A 19,305-nucleotide genomic window follows, 5' to 3' on the forward strand; every position below is an offset into this window, starting at 1 on the left:
CCAAGCATGCGCCACCACGCCTGACTCCTAGCCCTATTTGTTATTCTTTATTTTGAAACAGGGTCTCACTGAGTTGCAAAGGGCCTCACTAAGTAGCTGAGGCTGTCTGCGAACCGCCATCCTCCTGTCTCAGCCTCCCAAATGCTGGGATTACAAGCCTTTGCCACCATGCCCAGCCCAAGATTCCTTTTAAAAGAACATACCCTGGAAATTCAGTTACTGAGTTAATTTATCTCAGCACCTAAGCAATTACACTAGCAGTGCTTTTATAGATAGGGTTGATCTCAATAAGTCAGGTAGGATTCTAGGAATCAAGCTCTAAATGAGAGGACCCCAGGCTTTTTCCCGATGAGGGATACCTTTAAATTTCCTCTTTCCAAGTTGTTGGGTTTCGGCTGGTGTTTGACACTGAGTGTTGATTGGGCAGGGAGCAGTGGGGCACTGTAGAAAGGACTGACTGGGCTTCTGTAAAGATTCAGTCCCTCCCCTGGAGGGCTTCTGCATGCACCAAACTGAGGAACATAATGGATCAAGTGTAGGTTATTAATAGGGCCATGCTTGTGGCAGTGATCGTGCCCCGGGATGTGGGCGCTCTGGACACAGGGTCCTTCAGAGGCCAGAACTCAGTGTGCCAAAAGAAGAAGCCAGTAAAGTTGAGCCAAGTGGGGATGCATTGCGAAGTAGTTTACACATGAAGTGTGCACACTCCTAAAATCATATGTGAGTCTTAGATAATAGAAGGATAACATAATCCATAAAGTAGGAAATGTTAAGTAAAAGTTAAGCGTAGGTAGGAGGCCAGCATAAAAAGGTATGTGTGATTTTCGAGGAAACAGCAAGTCAAATCTAGGAAATAAATTTATACTCTTTCTGATATGACGCAGATTCTTTCTAATTTAGTTGTAGTAAAAGCTACTCTGAACATTACCAGCGTTTCTTGGTTTTTGAGCCCTAACCAATTGTCACTCTTACTGAAAGGTGCTTGATTGAATGAAGCTGTAATAATGTATGTTTTCTGCAATCCCATGCATGAGAAGGAACTCAAAAAGCTCATCAGTCATAATATTCTAAAGAAACAAATTCACACACAGAATTGCTCTTACTTTCTCATTTTCTTCACCTTGACAGATCCCTAAACAAGCTGGAGTAAGAAAAAAAGCAAGGCATTGGAAAAGAAAAGGAGCAGGACAGAGGACGCCCACCTAGAAGAAACCAGAGAGACACAAAGTTCACAAAGCCAAGGTCAAGCCAGGAAATGCAGCAATGTATTTCTCTACTAGATGGGGCCTTGGGCATCAACCAGAAGTAACAAATTCTCAAACGTTGTTTCTAAAATATTACATGCAATTTAATAATGCAGCTTCCAAAGCAGCCTGTCCTGAAAGATATCTAGTTCATGAGGCAGGAGGTTGTGGGAAGACAAGTGGCGACAGAACACGGAAGCCACCCCTCGCCCACATGACACTCGCCCTGCAGAACCATCACAAGGATTTGTCTCCTCTGTCTATGTGTCTCCCCAGTAGACCAAAGCTCCAGGTGGGCAGACACAGATGTTTTTCATCTCCCATGGCAGCTGCATGGATGCTGCTTTTTTTTTTTTTTTCGTACTGGGGATTGAGCCCAGGGGCCTTCTACCTCCAAACTATACACCCCAGCCATATTTTTTTTAAATTCTTGTTTATTTTGAAACAGGGCCTCACTAAGTTGCAGAGGGCCTCACTAATCAACTAAGGCTGGCTGTGAACCTGGATCCTCCTGTCTCTGCCTCTCAAGTGCTGGGATTACAAGCGTGTGCCACCATGTCCAGCTATGAATTCATCTTTTAATGAAGAAATGAACAAATGGAAACATGAATGCATGAGCAGATAGGACCTGGACCCCTAACGCCTTATTTGCTAAGGTTTAATCATGAAATGACTTGGCATGCTTTATTTACATTTTAAAATAATAAATAAAAATAAAATGATTGGCAACATTTGATTTGTGTATACCTGGTATAAATCAGTAATTTTATTACTGTCAGAGACCATTTTAAAACATGAAGCTAAGTTTATGAAATTTTAATTTGGGTTTGTCAGTTCATCACCATAGAAATGGGAATTGCATTTATTCTATGATTTGGGAATTTATCATTTATAATAAGAAATATGTATGTATATATGTATATATATGGTAAATAAAGATCATTGATAAAATTTAAGACAACCAAAAAGAAATCACAATCCCTGGGTATATTTATGCTAGTTATGAGCCTATTACTGAGGTAGCAACATGAGAGTCATACTCATGTCCTTTCCTATATATTATCTAATTACAAGCATTGCACAGCTTATACTTTATAAAGGGTTAAATGTTTTTCACAACTAATTCTTTTAAAAGGCCTTTGGAATGATACATATTGCTGAAATGCACTGATGAATTAAGTTTTTTGGGTCCCCCCCCACCCCGTACTGAGGATGGAACCCAGGGGCATTCTACCTCCAAGATATACCCCCAGCCCTATTTTTTATTCTTTATTTTGAAACAGAGTCTCACTGAGTTGCAAAAGGCCTCACTAAGTAGCTGAGGCTGTCCAGGAACCTTGATCCTCCTGTCTCAGCCTCCCATATGCTGGGATTACAAACATGTGCCACCATGCCCTGCCCTTGTAAATATTTTTGAGCAATTCCTGTAATCCAGAACTTTTAACTTACTCACCCAAAAGCACATCAAATCTTTCTCTAGTATAGAAGCCTCCTGGAACAAACTTAAAAGCTGTGCACCATGCACAGAAGAACATGTCTAGAATATAAACGAGCATAGCAGCAGCCATGGTCATCCCAGGGCTCGTCCCAGCGCTCACAAGGCGTCCAATCACTTGAGGCCACAGGGAGCCCGTGAAGACAGCCAGCAGGCAGCCGGAAATGGCCGCCTTCCACGTGTGCAGGTAAAGCAGACCCGCAGTTGAGGCCGCTCCTGTTGGGGAGAGAGAAAGGGGAAGAGCGTGAGCCATAGGAAAGCAGTGCCACTTAGAGGATGACCGATTTGGAGCCATTTGGAGCCAGAAGGAACCTTCAGGGGATACTGGTTCAGTCTCCAGACAAATGAAAAAGAAGAACCAGCAAGATTCCTGTGATAGGCTCAAATCACACAGCCATTCACTGGTAGGACTGGGAATGGAACGCAGGTCTAATAAACTTCAGTTCCATGCTATTTCTTTGGGAAGGTTTAGGGAAGGAAAGAAGACATTTCAGATGACTGGCGTTAAGATCCTAACACCAATAAAACTGAAAGTATCTACAATACCAAAAACCTGTTCTTAAAATTCTTGTTTTACTTTTTGTGTACTTGTGTGCTGCTGGGTATTGAACCCAAATACATTCTACCACTGAGCTACACCCCCAGTCCTTTTTTTATTTTGAAACAGGGTTTTGCTAAATTGCTTAGGCTGGTCTCAAACCTGAAATCCTCCTGTTTCAGCCTCCCACGTACTGGGATTATGAGTGTGTGCCAGCACACTCTGCTGCCTATGTCTTACTACAAAGAATTATTAAATTTCCTGTTACCACTATTATTTTTAATTTAGTTTCTATTCTAAAATAGGTTCTATATCTTTCAATCAATTATATGTATAATATATATTATATATATATATATATATATATATATATATATATATATATATATATATGAATTGACGTTAATTTTTTTTTTGGGTGGTACTGGGGTTCCTGGAAGCCCTTCTACCTCCGGGCTACACTCCCAGACCTATTTTTACATTTTACATTTTGGAAACAGGGTCTCCTAAGCCAGCGCATGCGGCTGGCTTCGAACCTGCGCGATCCTCCTGTCTCTACCTCCCAAGCACGGGGATTACAAGCGTGCGCCACCACACCCGGCGACATGTTAATTTTTAATAGACCAATTTTTTTTGCGGTACTGGGGATAGAATCCAGGGGCATTCTACCTCCAAGCTATACCTCTAGCCCTTTTTTTTATTCTTTATTTTGAAACAGGGTCTCACTAAGTTGCAAAGGGCCTCACTAACTAGCTGAGACTGCCGCAAACCAAGATCCTCTTGTATCAGCCTCCCAAATGCTGGGATTATAAACTTGCATGACTACACCCAGCTCCAATTTTACATACAGTAAAATCACATAAGACTGGGGCCCTATCATTGTGCTAACTACAGCTATACCTCTTTTCTAGTATAACACTGATTTTACTAACTTAATTACTATCAAAGCTGAAAGCTCCTGTGTCTTTGCCTCTGTGAAATTCTTTGGCCACCACCATAATGAATTTCATGCCAAGTTCTCAGTTGCGATCGTAGACTGCAATGTATGGTAGGAAAGTGTGATTACTTGTGGTTTACTCTGCTTCATCATGTGGGTTTTGGAGATGAATCACAATGGAAAGTGGGTGCTATCTCCCGAAAATTCAGTGTAATCTCCAGCTTATTTCAGGTGAGCAGGCAATGAGAAAGGGAGAGGAAACTCAGGAATTATGGCCCTGATTTGCTCATTATTAGAAGCCTTGAATCGGCTTGCCTTGAGTTTTTACTACGTGATACTGCAGAGAGACTACAAAACTAGGTTAGGTTTGATCCTCAAGGATATGACTTACGTATCTGGGGAAATCAGTGTAAGACTGTAAGTTCACAGCTCTTCTGTTCTTGAACAGTCTGATCCTTAGTTTTCTCTGGCTTAAAAATGAAGCTGCCGATTACCTGCCCAATGACCACTTTGTTAATATTCTATTAGAAAATTCATGCTGCCAGGCATGGTGGCACATGTCCATGATCCCATTTGCAATCCCATGTCAGATAAAAAACAAAATAAGACTGGGGGTGTAGCTCAGAGGTAGAATGTCCCTGGATTCAAGCCCTAGTATTAGTGTGAGAGAGGGAGGAAGGGAGGGAGGGGGGAGAGAGGAAGAAGGAGAAGGAGGAGGAGGAGGAGGAGGAGGAGGAGGAGGAGGAGGAGGAGGAGGAGGAGACAACAAAAGAGAGGAAGAGGAGAAAGGGTTTTTTTGTACTGAGATTGAACCCGGGTGCGTCTTACTTCTACGCTACACCCTCGGCTCTTTTTTAAATTTCTGATGTTGAAACAGGGTCTCACTAAGTTGCTGAGGTTTTCATTCAGTTGCCCAGGATGCTTTCGAACCTGTGATCCTCCTGTTGTCTCAGCCTCCTGAGATTACAGGCATTTGCCTGGACTGGGATTACAGGCATTTGCCACCACACCTGATTCGAATAAACTTTTGAGGCATTTCATTTTTATTTTCCAAACTGCATACAAATTAAGAAGCTAAATATGTTTCTAGCAAGCTCAGCACTAACAAAGTTAGCTGGCTCTTCTCCTCAGGAATCTCATGAAGCAGCTCTCTGATGAAAAGAAAGGTTACTCCTATACACACACATCAATTTCCAGGCTCCTGCTGGAACGCCTACCAGAAACTACATGAGCAAGTAAAAGCAGCTCAAAGTGACTGCAGCCATTTGCTCAGACATCTCCAGAAAGAAGACCCGGCCAACCTCATTAACTTAGCAGCCTGTTTGATTACACATTCATTTCCATGCACGGCTGATGACACTGATAGGTGTGCAGAAATTTATTATTATCTGTTGATGAACACCTAGGTCGGTTTCATAATTTTGCTATTGTGAATTGTGCTGCAACAAACTTGAATATGCATGGATATCACTATAGTATTCTGACATCAATTCTGGAAAGATATGGAGGAGAGATGTAGCTGGGTCATATGGTGGTTCCATTCTTAATATTTTGAGGAACCTACATACTCTTGTCCATGGTGGTTGTACTAATATACAGTGGATATTGTACTCATATATATACTGTTATTGTACTAATAACTAAAAGTGTATAATAGTACAATATTGTACTGATAGCAGTGTATAAGAATTCCTATTTCCCACATCCTCAATGGCATTTATCCTCAATTCATTTATATCCTCGATAATTGCCCTTCTACTTGAAGTTAGGTGGAATCCCAGTGTAGTAGGGAAATACACCAAGTGACGTATGCCTTTATGTTTGTATCCCTTTGAATCTCGCTTTGACGTATAATCACAATGCACCAATAAAATTATTAAAAAATAAAGAAAAGAAATTTAGCTATTATTGTTTTTCATCCCACATCTTCTTTTACTGATAAACAAAGCCTTTAACATCTAGGGGAACGTGCTCAATCACCTGCTTAATTAATATGTGTATAAGGATATCTCTTCTCACAGAAAGCAAATAGAATGTTTGCTCTGCAGAAGAGTGGTGGTTTTTATTTGATGCCAACAATGACTGTTGTACAACCACTTGTGTTTTTCAAGGGGATGGAGGAGGAGTGGCATGATTCAGTCACAGGAAAATAATACCACGCTCCCTCATGCTCACAAAGACTAATGGGATGGGAGAAGGGACACCAGAAATCCAACAGCCTTCACTGATTTCTGGGACCCTAAAGGGTGTGACTGGAAAAAAACGGACCACATCTTTGCAAAAGCAAACACAGACCCCCAACATGGGTAGAAGAGTGGGGAGCAACATAGTAAGAGAGAAAGGAATTGGAGCTTCATCATGGAATCTAAAAAAGGGGAATTTCTGGGGGGGGGGGGGACAACAGAGAAGCAAGGAATCTTGAAGAGGTAAAGGGGTCTAGCTACCAGCCACTGGTGATATGTAACCCTCAGAAAAATGTGCTAGTTACACATGTACCTCGTATAGGCTTATTTTGGGGGAAGGTGGCATTATGGCAGTGTGAGCTGAGAGAAAAGGGACAGCACAGAAGGTGAGGGAGATTGAAGTAGGAGGCTGCAAAGATCTGGTCCAGGCAGGCACCGGGAACCTGGGAGACATCTGAGCTATACTCTCTGCAGCTGATTGTAATAGCCCATCCGACCATAGTGCATATCGGATGTCTGCATCTTCCTCCCGTCGAGCTGCATATGCTTGCAAGCAAACGGGATAGCCAAGCTCAGTGAGGGCATATCCAAAGGTAGATCGCACATACCTGCCACCCACCAGATTAAACTGGCATCCGGAAACCAGGAATAGGTTGAAAGTCTCAATCCACTTGCCAAGCCCAGCAAGATCACACCTCTAAAAAGTAAAAATGAACATGCCATGGCATTCAAAGTCGTAGAGAGCCATTGTTGCAAAAATAAAATGGAAATAAACCTCCTGCCTCTAGGCACATCCAAGAGATAACACAAGGAACCAATGGATGACAAGAGCCCACTGGGAACTAATATTATACATATACTGAACATTGGAGGAATAAAAACCCTGGATTCAGAGAAGTGGTATCTGCAGTCTTTCATGGTTAAGGTAAACACAAAAACTGAGTTTCTTCGCTCTTAAATTATAGCTCATACTGGTCGTGTGATATTCTAAAGGACTCTGCCAAACACCAAAAGAAAAAGTCATTTTCAAGAGTTTCTATGTAGTTTGATTTATTCTTTCATTTCTCTACCTCATTCCTGCTTTTATCAGTAGTTTGTGCCTTTCTGAGACCAGTGTCACTGAAATCAGTAATTGACAATTATGTATTTTCTTTATTTTTTGTGGTACTGGGATTGAACCCAGAGGCTTCTACCTTCAAGCTACACCCCCAGCCCAATATTATTTCTTACTTGGAAACAGGCTCTTGCTAGGTGTATAAGAGTCTCACTACTTGCTGAGGCTGTCCTCAAACCTGAGATTCTCTTGTTTCAGCCTCCCGAGTACTGATATTACAGGTATGCATCATCACTCCTGGACAATTATGTGGGGTTTCTTTAAATAACTTTGAGGCCAAGCATAGCTGTGCATGCCTGCAATCCCAGTTTGGGGAGGTTGAGACAGGAAGATTGCAGGTTCGAGGACAGCCTTAGCAACTTAGAGAGACCCTATTTCAACATAAAAAAAAATTTTTTTTAAAGGGCTGAGGGTATGGCTCAGAGGGAGACTATCCCAGCACCAAAACACAAAATAAAGTAAAACAACTACAAACTATCTCATGTTTTTGCCATGTTGGCAAAAAATTTAAAAAAACTTTTAAGGAGGAAAGGAAAAAAGAATTTAACTAAACCATAGGGGAAAAATCCAGCAGCATTAATAGCGATAATATAGCACTCAATTAAGAAGCTATAATACAAATTAGGCTATAAAAATACATAGTACGTATACTCGGCACTATTTCAAGATTTTTACCTGTGCAATTATTCACTTAACCCCCACAAAGTCTGTAAGGTAAATGCTATTACCATGCCCATCTGGCAGGTCTGTCTACCACATGCCTGCCATTGCAACAGGAGAGTCTGCAGGAAGCAGCCAGTGAGTGCAGTTCCCTCCCTGGCACAGAGAAGGCTCTCTGGGGAGGGGACTCTTTTGGGAACCCTCAGTTCCCTTCATCTAGTTTTCAGCAATCCTTCAGCACAGGGACAAACACCCTTCTGTCTCCTCATCTCCAGGGTTCACAACATTTCTGATATCTACGGAGAACAGACATGAATGTCTGGCTAGCAGAGGTCTGCCCAGCATGTTATGTCTTCTGCCAATCAGAATTGCCAATTCCTTGATCTGCTTCCAAACCCAAACTCACCCAAATGGGTTGGGGTCTGGCCCAGAATGGGGATGACCACTCACTGCCCATCTGGAGACAAGGGAGACCTCGCCGAAGATCCACTGGGTGAGGAATACCAGGCTGCCGAAGGCGGCGCCCGCCCGGAGCCAGGCCAGCCGAGGGCACAAGCCCCTAGCTGCCTCGCCAGAATTCTTCCTCTCGGGCTCCCTGCAGTCGCCATCTAGAGTTTTAATGGAAAAGTGTCAGTTACGCACACATTCGCCCTCTCTGTTGAACAGACTGTCAACAAGTAGGAAATGGTACCTGGCTTCAAGGGGCTTACTCCAGAGGGGAAATAAGACAAGCAACTATGACACAAAGCAGACTGTGCTACAGGCCATTCCAGCAGATTATTTCTGGCAGGAGAGATAAGGAATGGTTTCAGGGAGACCAAATATTTTGGAATTTGACAAGTAAAGCTACTGACTTCGTGTGAAATTAACAGAATGAGCAAAAACAGATGCTAAGGAAAGAAAATGACCTGCTCAGAAAACAAGTGTCATCCAACTTCAGTGGAATATTTCTAGGACACCAGACTGCTTCTTCCCAAAAGAAGAGAGGATTCACTGAACTGCACTGGCACTGAGAGGTTACTACGTGCCAACCCCTCTTCCAAGCCCTTTATATTGATTCATTTAATCTTCACAACAACCTTATGAAGTAGGCTCCAAGACTAATCTCATTTGAGAGGTCAGCAAACAGGCTCAACTAACTTGTCCAAGATTACACAGCTTGTTAAGAGAAACGGAGAGGTTGGGGCAGTGCTTGGGCAATGTGGCTTCTTCACTGTATCATATGGGTATAATTCATAGTGCTGTTTAACCAAGAGGTTCCAATCCATCACAGCAAGGACTACACACACACACACACACACACACACACGTGTAACTGAAGAAAAGTCAGCAGGAGAATTTCTTTATAGGAATGCAGAGTCTGTTGGGCAGACACCGTGACCCTGCAGTGCCCCCTACAGGACTGAGGAAGTCTTGGGGTCTGCCTGTGGGGTGGCGGTCTGTTTTCACTGGGAGGAATAAAGCTTTTCTGACAAGAATGGAATCAGGGGGAGGAGGAGCAGGCAGAAACTCTGGGGTCACACTGAAGGCAGAAGAAGGGTCAGTGGCTGGGGAAAAGCAAAGAGTCTTTGGAGGAAAGAGGGATCTATACTGAATTTGCAGTAACTTTGGAGAGGTGACACCATCCCCCCACCCTGCCCAGACCCAACAGATCTTCAAACAAAACAACATTAAAAAGGTCTAGTGTATTCAGATATCCTGGGGAAGCTGGTATGGAATCACAGTTTTGGAAATGGGGGCACAGCACAGAAACAGAGGAAGAGACTGACAAGGAGGCTGTGTATATTTAAAATAGGCAAGACAGGCCAGACATGCTGGCACACACCTGCAACCCCAGTACTTGAGAGGCTGAGACAGGAGGAACACAGGTTCAAGGACAGCCTCAGAAAGTAGTGAGACTCTCATCAACCTAGCAAGATCCTGTCTCAAAATACAAATAAAATAGGACTGGGAATGTAGCTCGGAGATAGAATGCCCCTGGGTTCAAGCCCTACTACAATAAATAAATAAATAAATAAATAAATAAATAAATAAATAAAGGCAAGAAATCAGAAAACTCCAGTTAGGAGATGCACAAAATGACCTGAGTCCAGCTCATTCTTTGGCTGTACCTGAACAATATGTTGCTGAGTCTGCATGCCTACATGAGTTTTTAAAACATAAAGCCTACATGAGGGAACTAGATCCAGCTCAAAGTGTTCTCATATTAAAGTCATATGACTCATTTACTTGCTTAATTTCCCCTTATTTTGTTACCACTGTTTCATGCCAAAAATTGGGCCCAGAAGGGAGTTGTACAAGCACTTTTTGTTCGTGCTGAGCCAGTACCCTTTACACTTCCATTAATCTGTGTGATTCCTCCTTGTGTTTGCAAAAGAACAATGACTCACTGAAAGTTACACACAAAGCCAGAAGCAAGTTAATTAGAAATCCAGGAACACATCTCCCCCCCTTTTTTTTTTAAGAGAGTCTCAGGTGTGAAGCAAACACTCAGGCCACGCGTGTGTGTGTGTGTGTGTGTGTGTGTGTGTGTGTGTGTGTGTGTGTATTCATCTCACAGAAAGTCAGCCTCTGTGAAAAGCAGGTGGTTTGAAAAGCGATGTGAATATGTAAGATTTTGTTTCTCTTAAGATTCAGATTCGGAGCATCAGGTCCCCGGGGTACGGGGGGAAAGGTAGTTGCCTCAACCACCCATAGATCACAGTAACTTTCTGGCCTTACAGCCTTACAGAGGGGTCCAGAGGAAGAAAGAGCAAGACAGAACTGCAAGTCTGAGGCCTGGTTCTAGTCCCCCACAGACATAGGAGGATACCCGCCCCTGATGTTTTGTCAGTTACTATTTTAGAAACGGGTAAGGAGCTGGGCAGGGTGGTATATGCCTGTGATCCCAGTACTTGGGAGGCTGAAACAGGAGGATCTCAGATTCAAGACTGATTCAGCAATTTAGCAAGCTCTCCGCAACTTAGTGCGACCTGTTTCAATTTTTTTAAGAAGGGTAGGGGAGTATAGCTCAGAGGTAGAATGCCCCTGAGTTCAATTCTCAGCATAAAAAAAAGGAAAAAAGAAGGAGGAGGGAGTTGGAAGAGGAGAAACTTTTGCAGCTGAGGATGTAACTCAGTGTTAGAATGCTTGCCTAGCACGCTTGAGGCCCTGAGTTCAATCGCCAGAAGGAAAAGCTGAAATAGAGACACAGTGCAGTAAAACTCCATAAGTTTTTCTCTTCCAGATGTGCTACATTCATATAGAAAACTCTACAAGAGGGAAGATCGTCAAACAAATTGAGTAACTCTTACCTGTGCCAATGCGATCAAGTGTAGCTATGATACTTAATGCCAGTATCACTCTGTTGGACCTCTGATGACTCCAGATTGGGTTTAGTGAAGTGTACCATATGCGGAGGACAACGAGAAGAATCTGTCCTAAAATAAATCCCCAGATTCTGATGTACCTACAAGTGCAAACATATTTTTAAAATATGTTTTAAAAACATATTTTAAAAATATTTAAAAACATATTTTTAAAGACTTTCTCTATGGGTTCAATGTACTACGACTGTTGTGAATTTCTGTTTCATACAATGAGGATCTGAAATTATCTTCTTGGTAATTTGCAATACTGTACTTGACTTTGCCTTTATGTAGCTCACTACTGAGACAACTTATTATAATTCTTTAATTCTCAAAACATTATTGGGGTCAAGGGTATAGCTTGGCAATACAGCCATGTACTTAGCTCACTACTGAGACAACTTAATATAATTCTTTAATTCTCAAAACATTATTGGGGCCAAGGGTATAGCTTGGCAATACAGCACGTACTTAGCATATTCAGGGCCTGGGGTTCAATCCTTAGGACCAAAATAAAACAGATGATTGAGATGGATGACAAGTATTCACATCCTAGTTTTGTGAAAAGAAAAAACAAGAAGACTCTTACTAGGTTCTATAAAAGGTAAAACCTATAACTTGGAACTCATGGCCCCGAGCTTCCCTGTGGTAACTCATTGTACTTATATATCGACAGGTGCATAAGATATGAATCATACCTTTGCAAACCACTTCCTGACCACCAAGTCACAGTTTGCACTATCAGCGAAGAAGACACACCCAGTGCCAGGACCACGAGTCTCAGTTTGGCATTTGGAGCCTGAAACGAGGCTATGCTGCCTACAAAAACAAGGAAGGAAAGCTGAGCATCCCTGACTAGCATGCCTTGTGCTCAGTGATCTGCATTTGGTAAATATTGTGTCTGATGCCATCCTTATACTCAAGAAGACAGAGTTAATATAAAATTATATGCATATCTTCAAAGTTTTTTAAGCTATAATTCACCTAGCATAAAATTTGTCATGTTACATTATGCAACTCCATCGTTTTGGGTGTATTCATAAAGTTTGTACAACTTTTATCACTGTTTAATTCCAGCACATACTCATCATCTCAAAAGGAAACCCCATATCCATTACTCCCACGCCCGTTTGCAAGCACCCGACCCTCCTAGCAATCACTAATCTACTTTCTATCTTTATGGATTTTTCCTATCAGGAATATTTTGTATAAATAGAATCATACACTGTGTGGCCTTGTGTGACTGGCTTCTTGCTCCTAGTGTAACATTTTCAAGGTTCATCCACATGGCTCTTCACTCCTTTTCTTTTTTAAAATGTCTGTGGTACTAGGAGTTGAATTACAGGGTCATTCTACCTCTGAGCTATACCCCAGCCCTATTTTATTTTATTTTATTTTATTTTATTTTGAAATCAGGTCTCACCAGGTTGATGAGAGTCTCACTACTTGTTGAGATTGTCATTGAACCTTTAACCCTCCTGTCTCAGCCTCCCAGGTACTGGGATTGCAAGCATTCGCCACCACACCTGGCTCACTCCTCCACGTTTAATTGTTTGTGTTCACGCCCAGTGAGCAACAAAGAACCACCTTCCTTTTTAGGGGGTCTGGATTTTGGTTTTTTGTTTTCTTAACCCTTATTTTCTGGGAGTCCTCTTCCCTCACTTCTTACCCAATACTAATTCCTCATTGGGTCATATGATAACTCTGCTTAACATTTTGAGACCCGCAAAATGGATTCCCAATACAGCTGTGCCATTTTAGCGGTCTTACATTTCTGACAGCTATGCATGAAGGTTCCAATTTCTCCACATCCTCGTCAGCAGTTGTTATTGCCTGTCTTGTTATCATAGCCCTCCTAGTGGGTCAAAATATTTGTGGCTAAAAATAATCGAAGCCAATGAGTGTGAACAATCTTCATAGTTACTTACATAGTAATAACTTAAAAACTCTGAGGTGCCAGAGACGAGATCGAACATAACACTTCAACCTTCTCTGTGGCTATGTAAGAACCCTTTAGGACTCTTTAAAAAAAAAAAGTTGTTGCCTGTCTTTAAGAAGCATTTAAAAGGAGTCTCAAGGGAAATTGTGGCTAACGGTAGCTTCTGCTTAGCATGAACAGTGCTCAGCGGTCACCTGGATGAGTCCTCGGCAGAGACGGGCCACTTCATCCTCAACAAGTCATGTTCCCTCCCTATCTCTCTCAGACACAGTTCTACCTCTGTTCAGGTCATAGGTTCTCATGGAGGAGGTGGCAAAATAAAAACGAGAAGCATCTTAATCAAATCCATATCCACCCCAGACTTATTTAATATTATATCCCTGATAGCCACTTGTAGTTACCAGACAGAACTGGACTTTTACAATGAAAAATGAGCTGGGTGTGCTGGCCCATGCCTGTAATCCCAGTGCTTGGGAGACTGAGACAGGAGAATCACAAGTTCCAGGCCAGTGTCAACAACTTAGCAAGAATCTTCAGCAACTTAGGAATACCCTGCTTCAAAATAAAAGTAAGAAAATAGGGTCGGGCGTGGTGGCACATGCTTGTAATCCCTGCGCTTGGGAGGCGGAGACAGGAGGATTGCGCAGGTTCGAAACCAGCCATGCTGCCTTAAGAGACCCTGTTTCCAAATAAAAAATATATATATAAAAATAGGTCTGGGAATGTAGCCCAGAGGTAGAAGGGCTTCCAGGAACCCCAGTACCACCAAAAATAAAAATAAGAAAATAGGGCTCGTGTAGAATGCTCCTGGCTTTGCTCTTTAGAACCAAACTACTGATGATGGTGGTGGTGGTGGTGGTGGTGGTGGTGCTGATGGTAATGATGAAAAAGTCCTCAGTAAGGCTCAGTGGGTCTACAGGTGAGTCCGGTACAGGCAGCACTGAGCAAAGATGAAGAAGGGCCACTGGAGAGACCACTCCCTGGAGTGTGGGAAGAAAGTGAATCTTGCAAGGCTGAGACCATATTGACTCATACAAGAGAGCTGTGTATGCCAAGAGCAGTAAAAATCAGTTACTATATACTGAGTAAAGAGGGGAAAGCTTCATTTCTATTATTTCTGAAGCTAAAGGTTTTTTGATCATTTGACATGTCTTTCAGCGCCTGTGGACGCCATCTTTACAAAGGGCATAGTTTTTCAGGAGTCTTTTCCATTATTCTTTCTGAGCCTGAGCTGTTTTAAAAACAAGAGTTCTACACCTCCATGGGGAACAACAGAGCTATCTGCACTCTGTTCTGCAGGAAATGGCAGACAGAAAAGTCAATGGTGAGTTCCTACTGATTCCTGGCACTGTTGCTGAGAAACTCAATGACTGCTTCCAGGCAGAGGAGCTGGAAGGCACGGCTCATGAACAAACGCCAGGTGGAGATGGCAGAGAGACCTACTGGGGTACAGTAGGAGGACAAGAAGTCCAGAGTCTTCAGCTACAGATCCAGCCAGTCTAGAGTCTGGCATTCTTCCTTTTAAAATCTATTTTCCAACTGGCTGATTGGGAGCCAGATTGGGAGGCTGAGACAAAAGGATCACAGGTTCGAGGCCAGCCTCATCAATTTACCGAAACCCTGTTTCAAATTAAAAAATAAAACAGCTTAGTACCATAAAAAATCCAATCATAATTTCATCTTTATCTTTATTCATAACTTCATCTTCCAGTTTTTTTTTTACTACTAGCATTTTCCCAAGGTTTCTCAATATTTATGAATGTTAAAAATCTCAATTCTTAGCTGGGCGTAGTGGCACACGCTTATAATCCCCGCACGTGGGAGGCTGAGACAGGAGGATCGCACAGGTTCGAAGCCAGCCTCAGTTACTTAGTGAGGCTCTCGGCAACTTAGTGAGACCCTGCTTCCAAATAAAATATAAAACAGGTCAGGGGGTATAGCCCAGAGTTAGAAAGCCCCTGGGTTCTACCCCAGTACCATCAAACAAAACCTCAGTTCTTTATGATATTGCATATGCATTTAGAATTTTTGTTATTTTTGGCAATATAACATATTCCAATTTGCCTCTACACACCTGTCTCTCCACCACCACCATCTTGATACTGGAGATTAAACCCAGGGGCATTTTACCTCCAAGCCATACTCCCAGCCCTTTTTATTTTTTATGTGGAAACGGGGTCTATCTAAGTTCTTGAGAGTCTTGCTAAGCTGCTGAGGTTGTACTCCAACCTGTGACCCTCATGTCTCAGCCTCCCAAGTACAAGGATTATAGGTATGCACTTCTGTACCTGGTTTATGCAGTATTACTTTAAAAATCTGTTTTAATGGCTTCTATAACTTGTATTATATTTGGAAAAATATTAAGTTCTCACTAAGTTGCGGAGGGCCAAACTAAGTAGCCAAGGCCGGCCTCAAACCTGTGATCCTCCTATCTCAGCCACCTAAATAACTAGGATTACAAGTGTGCGCCACCACTCTCGGCCCCTCACTTGATTGTTAACTGAAAAGAAAACTCTCAGAGAAACACTTTGAAATCTCACCAACACTGACGATCCGCAGCAGGGTGAGCATCCACTTCTTGTTAGCCAGTTTCCAGAAAGGGATTAGCAGTAGTGGAGAAAGAAAGGCTAGACTGAAACCTTCAAGTCCAGTGAGCTCCAGTGTTTGGAGGGGAAAGTAATAGATCATTGGTCCCAGGTCATGGTAGAGAGACCAAGAAACATAGCCTGCAAAAAAAGGTAAGAAGAGAGAGCCTATAGCCTTGGCATTGTTTGCAACAGTAGCGCTGACACTGCACCCCACTTCCAGCCCCGCCTCTGACACTAACTGAGGGCCACTGGCAGAGTTCTTTCCCTACTCCTCTGGCCCCAGTTGAGAAAGGCTTCCTGCTGTGGGGAGTCCCTCAGTATCCCTGTTTTTTTTTTTTGGGGGGGGGTGTGGTATTGGGGTTCCTGGAAGCCCTTCTACCTCCGGGCTGCACTCCCAGACCTATTTTTTTTTATATATTTTTGAAACAGGGTCTCTTAAACCAGCGCGGCTGGCTACGAACCTGTGAGATCCTCCTGTCTCCACCTCCCAAGCGCGGGGATTACAAGCGTGCGCCACCACGCCCGGCCAGTATCCCTGTTTTGAACCCTTGGTCACTCCACATCCCTCTTGGTCCTTGAGTAAGTTAAATCCTCTTCTGTCCTTACCATCTGAATTGATTCTGGCTTCCTCCCAGGACCCTGATGGATGAAATTCCCTTGCCTTAATTGGCCCATACATATAGAATGTGAAATATCAAGAAAATCAAAAAGAGATGTACACAGCAGGACTCCCTCCTCCCACCCCAAACACACCCGAAAGCTTTGCCTGAGAGAAGACATTTTAAACCCCAGCCCTTAGGAGGCAGTGCGGCAGCATAATTAATGGAACAGCCCACTCTTTGCCAACGACTGTCAGATTTGGTGCAATAATGCTCACTAATGCTAATGAGCCCTTTTCAGGTGCTGGGCTCTGCACTGAGTAATAAGAGAGCTCATTTTTTATTCCTCGTGCAACCCTTTGTCTCAGAAGGAGGATACCAGGACAAGACATAGCAGATGAAATCTCAAGAAGCAGAAGGTTAAACAATTACCCAAGTTGCACATGGCAGAGTGAACTTAAATCCAGTCTGCCTCTAAACATCACCGTCTAGCGCCTGTGCGGGGACTTTCTCCCAGGCCACTTCTCAACCTCCCTCTCTTAGTCAGGAAAATGGGCTTCACAGCACCTCGGAGAGGAGCTGTATTGAATGCGGATTAGTGACTTCGCACCTCACAACTTAGATATGGGGAGAGGCAGAGAAATGGAGTCTGGGGTTCTCCTGAGAACTGCCAGCTCCCAGAAAATCGGATTCTCAAGAGGGTGGCCTCCCTGAGCCCAGAAACTCTGGGTTCACTCATTTCGTAGTGAACCCGAAGATGCTGACGATTTCCCAAACATTATCTGGGAACTCTTGATTTTAATCATACTGCACTGTCAGAATTACACCAATCCATCCTTGGTACCTTTTGTAAAGCTGGTTCGTGAGCACGCAAGACTCCAAACGGAATCTTTCCCCCAAATGCCAGCTGTCCTGCCGCCAGCGAGGCCACCTGCGTGGGCGGAGACCGGGCCAGCAGGTGCCGCCTGGTGCTCACTGAGAGCCCCCGGGGGAAGCGGGTGCCCTTTCCCTCGGGGAAAGTTAAAATTCAGTACCGAATCGGATTAAGTTACACTTAAAGGTCACGGATGGGGACTGGGGGGCGTCCCTCCTGCAAGTCCGAGGGCCTCCGCAGGGGGAGAATTTGCGCCCCGTGGGTGCGCGCCCAGGATGGCTTGGGGAACCCCAGAAACACCATCTCCCGCGGGCACCTCGGCTTCGGAAATTCAATTTAGGTCTTTTCTTTTATTCTCTTTGGGAACCAAAGTTCCCCGGGGCGATAAGCATCTCCATTCTGGGCACGGAACGGACTATTCTCCCTCCCGGAGGTGAGCCAGCCGAGCGCAGCGCCGCAGCTGGGAAAGGGCCGGAGCGGACACCCGCCGGCCAGGGCTTACCCAGGAGGGTCTCCAGCAGGATCTCTCTCCATAGCGAGGGCATCCCCGCGCCGAGCAGCAGCTCCCGCGAAGCCGCCCAGCCGCGCCGCCCTGCGCTCTCCGCTCCGCGCCCGCGGTGTCCGCGCCCCAAGTTCCCTCCTGGAGTCAGTCGACAGACAGCCCGCGGGTCCGCCAGTCTGTGGGCCGGCGCGCCGGGCCGGCGGGGTGGGGCCGGGCCAGTCCGTCCCTTCCCCATCACAGCCCAGCCTCCCGCCGACGCACCTGTGCGCCCTGCGCCCCGCAGCATCCTGTCCCCGAGCCTGCTGTGCAGCGCGTCCAAAACCGGGCTGCCAGGCTCGCCAAGCCTAGGATGGAGAGCTGCCCGGCCCCGCAGAGAGGGAGCAAATGCCACTCCCAGTTTATTTTTTAAATTGAAAATGGTGTACATTTAGACTGTGCTTGGTGCCCCCCCCCACCGTTCTCCTCTCCCTCTCAACAATGAGTGTCCAGGTTAACCATGCTATATTCATACTTTTACAAATATTAGGATGTAGCTCCTCCATTAATCAACCTCAGCCTTCTCTCTCTCTCTTATCCTTCCATTCTAGCTTTGCTGAGGTTTCCCCTCCATTATCTGGAGTCCTTCTGGTATCCCCAATACTCCCTAGTTGGAGCATATTGGAGAAAACATATGTCCCTTCTCTTTCTGTGCTTGGCTGATCTCACCTAACATAATGTTCTCCACGTCTTTCCATCTTCTTGCGAATGGCATGATTTTGTTCTTTATAGCTGAGTAGAATTCCATTATGTGTATGTCCCATAATTTTGCAATCCATTCATCTGTTGATGGAGACCTGAGTTGGTTCCATATTTTGGCTATTAGGAATTGTGCTGTAAACATGGGTATGCATATGTACGAGGCCGGCAGGGGTGCGGCGAGGCGGTGGCAGAGACGACGTCTGGAGCCCCAGATGGGGCAGCCTGAGCTGGGAAGAGGCGGGCACTGTGCCTGGCACCTTGGGCGATTCACGCGGCCAGGAGGTACGAGCCTGACCTCGACGCTCTTCTGCCCTTAGCCTACTTCATCCCTTTCTGGAGGCTGCGCTACTTTTTTCCAGCGTGGAGAGTAAACACGCAATTTATTAACCGCATTCTGGAAGACTGGTTCAAAATCATTACAGGATTTTCTATACTTTTAGAGACACTGCAAAATTTGCTCAGGGGAAGCCAGGCATGGTGGCACACGCTTGTAATGCTAGCATTTGGGAGGCTGAGACAGAAGGGATGGTCGTTTGTGGCCAGCCTC

The 19,305-nt window shown here is 44.3% G+C and overlaps 1 protein-coding gene across 1 annotated transcript in view; it reads right to left on the bottom strand.

The window, feature by feature from the left end:
- Positions 1 to 18,063, bottom strand: part of CWH43 (cell wall biogenesis 43 C-terminal homolog) — a gene marked incomplete at both ends in the record, with an annotated part of 54,568 nt that extends 36,505 nt beyond the window's left edge. The window contains 7 exons of the mRNA XM_080698164.1: positions 2,698 to 2,955; positions 7,006 to 7,094; positions 8,578 to 8,779; positions 11,465 to 11,619; positions 12,217 to 12,337; positions 15,998 to 16,183; positions 18,021 to 18,063. Of these exons, the coding sequence (XP_080554290.1) occupies positions 2,698 to 2,955; positions 7,006 to 7,094; positions 8,578 to 8,779; positions 11,465 to 11,619; positions 12,217 to 12,337; positions 15,998 to 16,183; positions 18,021 to 18,063 (1,054 nt within the window). The remainder of the gene's footprint in view (positions 1 to 2,697; positions 2,956 to 7,005; positions 7,095 to 8,577; positions 8,780 to 11,464; positions 11,620 to 12,216; positions 12,338 to 15,997; positions 16,184 to 18,020) is intronic.
- Between the last annotated feature and the right edge of the window lie 1,242 nt (positions 18,064 to 19,305).

Source organism: Muscardinus avellanarius (genome assembly GCF_963383645.1).
Source record: "Muscardinus avellanarius genome assembly, chromosome: 6".
In the NCBI taxonomy this organism is placed as follows: domain Eukaryota; kingdom Metazoa; phylum Chordata; class Mammalia; order Rodentia; family Gliridae; genus Muscardinus; species Muscardinus avellanarius.